Here is an 11,166-nt window from a genome sequence, read left to right on the forward strand (position 1 = left end):
TCTTTAAATTTGGAACAAATGTTTCACGACAAATTTCAGGACAAAAGGTCAAAAGTCAAGGTCAAATTGACTCTCATGTGACCTGTGTGATTCACAAGACCTAGCTACATTTTGAGGCCAAATGTCTATTTCACAGTAAGAGTTTATGTATGTTTAATCACAGTCCCTCTACAGTGGACTGTGGTTTGATATATAACTTCAGGGGGAAAAAAACATAATAAACGTATTCCATATGCGACTCACAACACCTGGGTGCATTTTTGGAACAAAGCTCATGGTCACAGTATGTTTTTATGTTTTTACGAGGGGTAATTACTAAGAACCCTAACTTAACACACAGGTTCCATGTGTAACCCGTCCGACAATATAATAATAAACAAAGGTCACAATATAATAATAAACTGCTGGAGAAAGATCACCATTGTCTTCAAAACTTGGCACACATGTTCCTTTTGTGGTCATGATACTTACAATATATATTTGTGTAAGTCCTAAACTGTTGATATGAATATTAAAGAATCTAGCACATCTCCTTTGACTTGTCAGTGCTATCTAGTCGTTATTGTGAAAGTGATATAATCACGTTGTCATTCGCACGTGCAATCCGTTATTTAAAATGTCAATCCTGAATGTCTATCTGGTTGAAAATGTATTATACCATTTGTTTAATGTGGGAAGGTGCAGTTTGCTGTCTGAATATGCCGTGTGTCTTTATTGACATGTTGAATTCCAAAATAATGCCTAGCACTGTGTCAAATCTCGTGAATTCTAAATACTTTTTCATATTTTAGTCATTATGAAGAACATATGCAACTCGAATTGGGAATACACTCTCCCCAGCTATGGTGATAGACTCATATCACAAGAAGAAGATACGTACGACCCTAACGTGGACTGTAACATCACTCTCATTACGTATCCACCTTATGATAAATTCAATATCGATGTAAATACAATCACTTTCTCAGTATTTTAGTATATATGGAAATGTTCGTTCCTGGATATTAGTAGTAAACAGCTAACGTCTTGTACTATATTTATATATTCTATTTTATCTATTTTTAGTTTGAGTATATATACCTGGAAGCAGCCAATGCTGGATGTCATGACTATCTTAATCTTTATGATGGAGATGTTATAAGTAACGAGACGTTAATTGAGCATGTTTGTGAGTCACGTGACACCTATCCCACAATTACGTCTAGTAGTATAATCACACTGCGACTGGTTACTGATGGAATTTACGAATATTCTGGATTTTCGCTTGTTTTCACTGCTTATCAATCTGGTGAGTGAATAACATACTTGTACAGCTCTACCTTCAAATTTGTGTGTAAATAATACAAATTGTGAGATTTTATGTTTGACCATGATTAGTTGGCGTGAAACATGGTGTCAAAAATATTTGATTAATATAGATTCGCCAGAACCATCAATTTCACCTAATACAGAACTATTAACGAATGCTGATTTCATTTTGGGTTCTATTTTGATAACAGACTACAAGGGGCATCATCAGCAGTATTTCCATATTAAACATAAATAACGTCGTACATCTAGATGTAAAGAAATATGGGAAGGTGATATTTGGCGTGGAGATGTTAAAACTAGTGTCAATATTTATCTCAATCACATGAGTACCGTACTAGCTTTTGGCCGTTGTTGGATGTGCATTAGTGTATTGATTGTGTTTTAGTTATGCTAATGCCGATCATTTTATTGTGTCGTGTTAGGCAGAATGACGACATAATGTGAATGAATGTCTATGTTTTTTTTTTCCAGCAGAAAATATAACTTGCGGCGATACTAGTTTTTATTGTGCATACAGCGATTGGTGCATACAGAATAAATTGGTGTGTGATGGTATAAATAACTGTGGCGATGCTGCCGATGAGGAATCATGTGATACCTGTGAGTATATCCACGTATAAAGAACCATTTAGATACACACGCCAAATTATATTATTGTTTTGCAACTTGATTGAACTAAACAGATCAGTAAGGTGTATTATTTGTTTCTACAAATGTTTAAAGTACGTAATGTGTGTTTGTCCAGTAATTGCATCAAATAATTCATTACTTAATTTAGTATAATCAATTATAATATTGTTATTTTGCAGCAAGCACAAACTGGGTCGTAATCGTTGTTGTACTTCTCGTTGTTATACTCGCTCTATGTATTGGTGTGTGTGGTCTTTTTATGTGGATACATCGGTATTTTTTCAAGAAGAGCACTAAGAACACTCCGTCAAATATTAACTTAACAGACATTGCTACTGAATAACCCGGTATGATTTCTGATTTCCTACATATTACAGTAGCGGGAAAATATTGTCTTTGTTTGTTGATATTACAAAGGCGAGGAAATAACAAAAAATCATTCACGCAACTTAACAAAAAACAGTTTTGACGATCGTGAGGCATTTCACCACTATACTTCCCTGAACTGGTGGAAATATTTGCTACTGCTAAGTTCAAGTCAGGTTAACTTTGAAATTGTATGATAATAATAACAATTAATAACTATTAATAATTATACAATAATCTAATAATATTATTTATTGTCCCATCGTCCGAATCACACGGTTTCGCTAAAGCCGGCCATTCATAACCGGCCCACGAACCCGTGCGTGAACGTGTTAGGAAAAGCTGTATTTCAGTGCAGTTAAATTGAGTCATTTGATTGGGCGCGTCAAGGAGCTGGTGCTACCAATCAGCGTTGCTGTATCATAAATGTAAACGTCTGGATTCATCCCAGATTAAAACAATGGCGACAAAAACAGGTCTATATTCGTTGACACGTTTCCAAAATTCCCTATTCCAATGTTGAAAATCGTTGTTGGCTAGTGAATGAAAACGATATAATGGCTAAATTTTTGTGCAATACGTGTTTTAGTAAACTGACAAAACTGTTGAAACTTGTAACATATCGAATTGCCCAAATGGACCCGGTTTACATACAGTAAATAGTGGTGAAATCTACAAAGGGTTTATGGTGAGGCTTCGGCAGAATAAATGGTCCTTGGATGGCGGTGCTAATCATCTTTTTACAATGAGTATATATTTGTATATAAATGCCCTAAGACAATGCGATGAGCTAATTATTTTATTGTTTAAATATATTCATAATAATTAATAATAATAATTGAATTTTGGGACTTTTTCACAGATTTGTTTAAGAATTAATCATCACATTCTAATGAAACTTAGCAGTTAGGTGCCCTGGGACAATGAACAGATCGAATTGCATAATATGTCCTGGAGTAATCCACAGACGTAATTAGTTTGTTAAAAATATGCATATTGATTATATTATGTTAATTATCCAATTTCTTATATCTCAAAACATCTGATCTTAATTTGTGATCTGGAATAAATGAGACTGCAATCCATAGTTGTATAACATTTTCTAGGAGTATTATAAACTATCTATATATCACATTGTTTTAATGGTGTACATATCTAATAGTAAACAAATCAAGCTTCTTGTTTGAGAAGCTAATCTTAAATTTCGAATTAATTTTAATACTCTCCGCACACGGGAGCTCTTCCTAAACGTTTTTTTTTTAATTTTAACTGTCAATACCACGGACTCATACGCTATAACATCGTTGTGTCATGTGGTTCCGATAATAACCCTTGGTCAATTTTATCTAAATGTGATACTGAATTTTAACACCAGCCTTAGTCCTAGTAGGTGTGGGCACCCCAGTGTTTTCAAACGTGCCTATTTTCAAATCAGATGACAACTATAGACCTATTTCTTTGCGTTCGCTTTTATCGATTCAATGTTATGTCAAAGCTTTATTTCAGTTAGATCCACATAATATGGATTTGATTTCAAAATATATTAATGCGAACATCAGATGGATGCAGTATATTTGGATTTAGTTAAGCTTTTGACTTTGTTATAGAACTAAATTGTTATAGAAATATCCCGTCAATATCATCCTCGTCGATAGAGTAAACGATTCCAAAGCCCTGGGCATCATACTATCCCAGAAACTCATTTTCAATTAAACGCTAAGTCTCCTTAAGCGTACATAATCTCTTTTTGAAGATATTAGAATTGTAAAATCACTGTATCTTTCTACTGGGCGTAGTAAACTGGGATATTCGAATATCCAGTTACCGTCACAAAATACTTAATAGCTTCCAACGGGTATAGCTTAAATTTAATAAATATTTATTCTAAAAAGCTCAGGCACTGTTTCACTCTAATATGTAATAGATTTGTGCAAATATTTTAGCGTTCCTACTTTTGAATCACGTAGAAATGTTTTAGACTTAATGTGTTATAAAATGTATCAATAACATACATGACCCGCAGTATATATATCTCGGGGATGTTCCTTTTCATGTTTCTTGGTGGGTTCGCAGAAAAAACGTCTATTTTAAATCGGGTATTCCTTTTTACCACATGTGATCTAGGGCTTTTAATTGCATTGTAAATTATTTCCTGAGTATTTACCTATACTTTCATTCAACCTTTTTACTGATAGTATTTCTAGGTTATGATTTACTGTTATATAATTATTTTGTTTATTAACAATTTTGTCATGTATACTTTGGTTGTCTCAAATGTTCTTGTAAAATTGTTTTTCTGTTTGAAAAGATTTGAATAAAGAATAACAGTTCACTGAACTGACGTAACTAAAAAAAAACAAGTCGGTGACAAGACAAGATTTATTCGTGATAAAAATTAGAAATTTTAATATTATTAGAAAGTCTTACGCGTTGAATTATTCATGAGCAAATCGCACAAAACATTTGTTTGTATTTATGTAATCTAAAACACACGTTCAACGCTGTACAATCGCACTGCAACCAAGTACACATATAGTATTGGTCGTACATATCACAATAATTACACAAATGTCTCGAAAGCCGATACAGCAAATTGCCGTAGCTCATATGGATTTGGTTGTAAAACGAAAAACAGGTTATTGGTTTCACAACACTGATGGTGCTAAGTTTGTGTTCGTATTCGAAGCACATAAGCGACGCTACCAGATACATACATCAGCTAACAAGCCGAACCAACCCGGCAACTGCTGATGATTTGTACACAGTCCCACCATGTCATACGCTGTATTATACAATGACAATCTTGGTTTCCAAATAACTTTGGACGCATGGAGCCTGGAACAACCACTGGTTGCGCTGTACGCAATCGAAACATTTTTCGGCTTACCGTAGCTCATTCAGATTGTATTGTAAAACGTAAATGAGTTGTTAAATTTGGTGATCAGTTTAGTATAACAGAAAGCGTTTACAGTCTCCAAACAACCACAATAGAAAATACATGATTCCGGTGTTTCATACTAAATGCTTTCTATTAATAATTTCACTTTCAAATAATATTCATCAGATATGTGTACATCATAAGCTCGTTAAAGGTTTTTAGCATATTGTGTACGCAGATGCGCATGCCGAAGCATGGGATATTTTCCATATTCCACAACGCAAGCGTCATAACAGTGTGGTCAATTGAAATTTACGTTACATGCTTCGTCACGTTCAGCACCATTAATGGGTTTCACCACATGCACATTGATGGTGCTGAACGTTGTCTTCGTATTCTAAGCCCATACATCCAATGTGAGCGACCCTGCCAAATATATACAATAACTGACAAGCCAGCGACTGCTGATGATTTGTACACTCTTCCACCGTGTCATACGCTGTAATATGCAAAGATAATCCTGGTTTCCCCATAACTCTAGGTTCGAAGAAACAGTCTGCAGGATTCGCACATGAAGATTCCCAACAATGGAAATAAAGGGGTTCACTTGGTAATAATTATATTAGTTTCTATGGATTATTGTCAATCAATTCTTATAATCAGAACAGTCGACAGAATTTAACATTGTAAAATTGCATCGAACCTTAAATTTGTAATGTAATCTTCGTTTTCAATAGTTGTTGTTTTATGTACTTCTGTTTGACCGACACATTCGCATTTGCAATATTGCGTTCAAGCCATATACCGACATAAACTGTCGGTACGTTGGATGCATGACATACAACGCACATACTTGTTTGCGTTTGTATTCAGTCTTCATACAGAGAACAATACATACATTTGTTTCGAAGGAACACATTATAAAGATAGGAATGTTATGAAAGTTATTTTTGACATCAATTACGTCACAGCAGAATTAGGTAAATAATGTGTCATACAAGCACGTGAGTTTATCATATATAGCATCCGCTACTAAAAAACGTTGAATATATTTTTGATTGAAATGAAAACTACAAAAATGAAAACTTTAAAAGATAGCACACAAAATACAGTGATAAAATGTCTTTTTCTATTGGTTCATGTGTTCCTGTCATGTTCACTGATGTACATGTGCCATCGTCCATCAATACCACCCGCTTGTTCAAGCGTATAGCCTGAAAGATAATAATATGTTTATTTATGTATATATTTATATTTCATATTTATATATTTCACAGTTTTGTTGTGAACGCCTACATACTCGTTTTTATGAAAACACATGCACATCACTGTGTCGCATCGAAACTAGGACGAAAAGTGCATGTTATCCATTTGTTTTAACATTGGCTGAGCAAAGATCACTGATTTATCCAATTTGATCTAGCCGACATGCAAACATATATATTAGATTAGCTAGAACCTTACCTAGTACTTGGTGTTACCTGTATACGAATATTAATATATTGAGTGAGTCTCGTTTATTAATCTAAATTTCACGCAACTTTTTTCATAATTTAATTCACTTCAATGGCCTCTAAAAACGACGGCGTGTTACGCCAATACGCTCACATATATGCTATCTAGCATTTGAGATATAATTGTGTGTGTGTTTGTTTGTTTTTTTGTTTTTTTTTGAAGTAATAATTACAATGCGCGTAGTTAAAATGATTCCTAAATAAACCTAAAACTAAAGATATAATGAGTGAGTGTTACAGAATACACAGTGTGGTAGTGGCACATTCACTGTTCATTATATTGAAACTAGACGATACACTAACAGCGCCACCCGCTATCAAGTTTTTCCTCAAACTTCTGTAACTGTTTCTATGTATTGGATGGAATGTTCACTAATATAATAATTAATTAAACAATTCATGTACATGTAATTCTCTATTGACGTGCTGTATCTTAGTTAACTACACGACGAACCGATGGCAAATGAAAATAACTATATATATGCACGTATTTAGATACAAAGCAAGTAACAATATTAACAATCTACGAGAACGCTTATAATATATTTCATACGCCCTTGTGAGATCGTGCACAGTTTCTATACGTAATCCTAACTTACTGAACGGCTATTATTAACAACACTCCTATAAAAGGGATTTGGAGAAACACGCCCTTGGCATAAGATTAACATTGAGTTGAATACAATACCGCTGTATCTGTTTCACTGTACCATGGAGAGTTAAAATGGAAGCGTATGTCTAAAACACTGCTGTATAGTGACATAGTGTTTTCTGAATCACAAACATATTGATATTCACGCCGAATGGTGTGTTAGTATTTCAGTCTGATATATAAATATGAACGAAGTGTACGCATATACAACGAACTCATTTGAAATCAAAATTTCAACAGTTCCTGGACCCATTTACAAATTTCAATAGTTCCCGGACCCATTTACAAATTTCAACAGCTTCTGGACCCATTTACAAATTTCAATAGTTCCCGGACCCATTTACAAATTTCAACAGCTTCTGGACCCATTTACAAATTTCAACAGTTCCCGGACCCATTTACAAATCTCAACAGTTTCTGGACCCATTTACAAATCTCAACAGTTCCTGGACCCATTTACAAATTTCAACAGTTCCTGGACCCATTTACAAATTTCAACAGTTTCTGGACCCATTTACAAATCTCAACAGTTCCTGGACAAATTTACAAATCTCAACAGTTCCTGGACCCATTTACAAATCTCAACAGTTCCTGGACCCATTTACAAATCTCAACAGTTCCTGGACCCATTTACAAATCTCAACAGTTCCTGGACCCATTTACAAATCTCAACAGTTCCTGGACAAATTTACAAATCTCAACAGTTCCTGGACCCATTTACAAATCTCAACAGTTCCTGGACCCATTTACAAATCTCAACAGTTCCTGGACAAATTTACAAATCTCAACAGTTCCTGGACCCATTTACAAATCTCAACAGTTCCTGGACCCATTTACAAATCTCAACAGTTCCTGGACCCATTTACAAATCTCAACAGTTCCTGGACCCATTTACAAATCTCAACAGCTCCTGGACCCATTTACGAATATCAACAGTTCCTGAACCCATTTACAAATCTCAACAGTTCCTGGACCCATCTACAAATCTCAACAGTTCCTGGACCCATTTACAAATCTCAACAGTTCCTGGACCCATTTACAAATCTCAACAGCTCCTGGACCCATTTACGAATCTCAACAGTTCCTGGACCCATTTACAAATCTCAACAGTTCCTGGACCCATTTACAAATCTCAACAGTTCCTGGACAAATTTACAAATCTCAACAGTTCCTGAACCCATTTACAAATCTCAACAGTTCCTGGACCCATTTACAAATCTCAACAGTTCCTGGACCCATCTACAAATCTCAACAGTTCCTGGACCCATTTACAAATCTCAACAGTTCCTGGACCCATTTACGAATCTCAACAGTTCCTGGACCCATTTACAAATCTCAACTGTTCCTGGACCCATTTACAAATCTCAACAGTTCCTGGACAAATTTACAAATCTCAACAGTTCCTGGACCCATTTACAAATCTCAACAGTTCCTGGACCCATTTACAAATCTCAACAGTTCCTGAACCCATTTACAAATCTCAACAGTTCCTGGACCCATTTACAAATCTCAACAGTTCCTGGACCCATTTACAAATCTCAACAGTTCCTGGACCCATTTACAAATCTCAACAGTTCCTGGACAAATTTACAAATCTCAACAGTTCCTGGACCCATTTACAAATCTCAACAGTTCCTGGACCCATTTACAAATCTCAACAGTTCCCGGACCCATTTACAAATCTCAACAGTTCCCGGACCCATTTACAAATCTGAACAGTTCCTGGACCCATTTACACGTTTGGCAATAATGTTTATTTACCTCTCTCACAAATAAACGGACTAACATAATCGCAATTTTCGTTGTTCCACCCGTTGTTTTTATCGTTGATCACCCAAGCGACGCATTCTTCATCATCTCTTATAGTTGGTTCCCCCGGCAACCAGTAGCTCCATTTGATTGGAGAACCATCCATCCAAACGTACTCACCATTTACCTGAAATAAGCGTGGAAGCATTTATACTTACAATGATGTTATAAATATATAAAAACAATATAAACTAGATTGGGTTGCGTAACTGCTTAGCTGGTGTATATACGTACAAAAGATAAAATATGACAATGGAGGAGATGACATTGTGAATATAATGACATAACACGTTACCTCATGTAAACCAATCCAAAATCTGTCCATGATCAAACCAATTTTCTTCTCTACGACGGATAGTAACCGGGTTGCAGTGTTCGTGTTGATTTTCACCAACTCGGCACCTGCCTCTGCACATTCATCGCGAGCACTGGTCCAGTTTCTACCATCCATTCGTAGACTGTAACATGCATTGCCGTATTGTATCCAATTATCGTCACATGGAACTAGAATATACGTCACGTGTTGGTAACGATCACACATTACATGCAACGGTTATACTTATACAGTTTATGGGAAAGTCACGTATTATTTAAATGCGACATGTGACGTCATATACCATGGTTACGTATCCGAGTGCAGTGTTGATCCTGAGTGATTGGGTAGACATTGTGCATTGAATTCACACCAAAATAAACTTCTATGATTTTTTTATCGGGCTAGCCATCGGTATGAATCACCGTTGTGTTGCTATACAAACATAGAATGTTGTATTTGTATGATCATAATATGTTATTTATGGTGAGGACTACTACAACACGATTGACATCGTTTTCGACGAGTAATTATAAATTGAATCGGTTGACAAGCACAGTTAAAAATTTCAATCAAAATATATAGTTCTGTCGTTGATTGAATAAGGATTGAGCCGTGTAATTGTTACTAAACGTCCTTATCGATCTATATAGATTATCCGAACCGTTAATGTTCCGTTCATATATGTATCAATTCAATTATTACCTGTAATCTTGTTATTTGCATGAAATGTACAAATGTATCCGTTTCGTTCTCCACAGTTTTCAGCTTCCCACATATATTCCCCGTTATTGCTAAAAAAGGAACAGTGACAATAGTAAAATATATATGTCTATTGTTCTATTTATAGATCATTTGTGAGTGTGAAGCTTTTCATTTGGATTACAGTTACAATATATTACCTGAGTACGGCACATTTGTTTGGACCAGTAATAGGTTGCCTGTCTGCCCAGTTAAAATGAGTCAACGGCGATCCGCTTTTACTTTTCCATATATCGCTATCCATGGACACTTTCCCATCAAACCAATATTTGCCGGTAATGCCGCCCATTTCCACTAACTTTTCAACAATCTTCCTTTGTGTGTATGAGTCACTAATCATCGCTAACGTCGCACCTTCATTGCTGCATGATTTTATGGCGCCTTGCCACCCGACTTGGGCGTTCGTATACACCTTGTAGGATACGTAATCTAACAACACAAACATAACACTATGTTATATCATGTTTTGCTAAATACTCTTTTCACTAGTTTAAAGTTGTGTTTCCTAATTGTTGGCAAGTTTTGATCATTGGATATCGTAACATATTTCACAAATTGCTAGAATTCATTCAGTGTCTTTAATAATTGAATTATTAACATGAAACAGCAGAAGAATTTATGAACTAATGACATCAATGTCGTATCTAAATTATGTTGTATTTGATCTTCAGTTATGGACGAAAGCTGAATGTGTTAGGTACGGACAACATACTAGGCATCCGCTCCACTACGCTGTGCTTCTGTTTCGTTTCTAATTATTATGTCTTTGTCTTGCCGTTGTATGTTTACAAAATACGACTCGCTGTGGTGTCAGATAAGTTTACATACCTTCAGAGGACGATATATGGAGACACAGTGAGAGTATACACACAAGAATTCGCCACATCATGTTAATATACGTCTTGACGTGAGTTACAACCAGTAGTGATAC

At 35.4% G+C, this 11,166-nt stretch overlaps 2 protein-coding genes across 2 annotated transcripts; one reads left to right on the forward strand and one right to left on the reverse strand.

The window, feature by feature from the left end:
- Positions 1 to 796: 796 nt before the first annotated feature.
- LOC146739185 (neuropilin and tolloid-like protein 2) lies at positions 797 to 2,284 on the forward strand. The gene is made up of 4 exons (XM_085504087.1): positions 797 to 946; positions 1,066 to 1,288; positions 1,786 to 1,911; positions 2,121 to 2,284. The coding sequence occupies exons 1-4, from the start codon at positions 797 to 799 to the stop codon at positions 2,282 to 2,284; spliced, it is 663 nt and encodes a 220-aa protein (XP_085360213.1).
- A 2,388-nt stretch (positions 2,285 to 4,672) lies between these two features.
- On the reverse strand, positions 4,673 to 11,166 carry LOC146739186 (C-type mannose receptor 2-like). Its single transcript, XM_085503846.1, has 6 exons — positions 11,064 to 11,166; positions 10,376 to 10,664; positions 10,179 to 10,267; positions 9,456 to 9,664; positions 9,113 to 9,287; positions 4,673 to 6,399 (listed from the first exon to the last, which is right to left on the reverse strand). Exons 1-6 carry the CDS (start codon positions 11,122 to 11,124, stop codon positions 6,323 to 6,325), a joined length of 900 nt encoding a protein of 299 aa, XP_085359972.1. The 5' UTR covers positions 11,125 to 11,166; the 3' UTR covers positions 4,673 to 6,322.

This window comes from Saccoglossus kowalevskii, chromosome 9 (assembly GCF_978046115.1).
Source record: "Saccoglossus kowalevskii chromosome 9, keSacKowa6.1, whole genome shotgun sequence".
In the NCBI taxonomy this organism is placed as follows: Eukaryota; Metazoa; Hemichordata; class Enteropneusta; family Harrimaniidae; genus Saccoglossus; species Saccoglossus kowalevskii.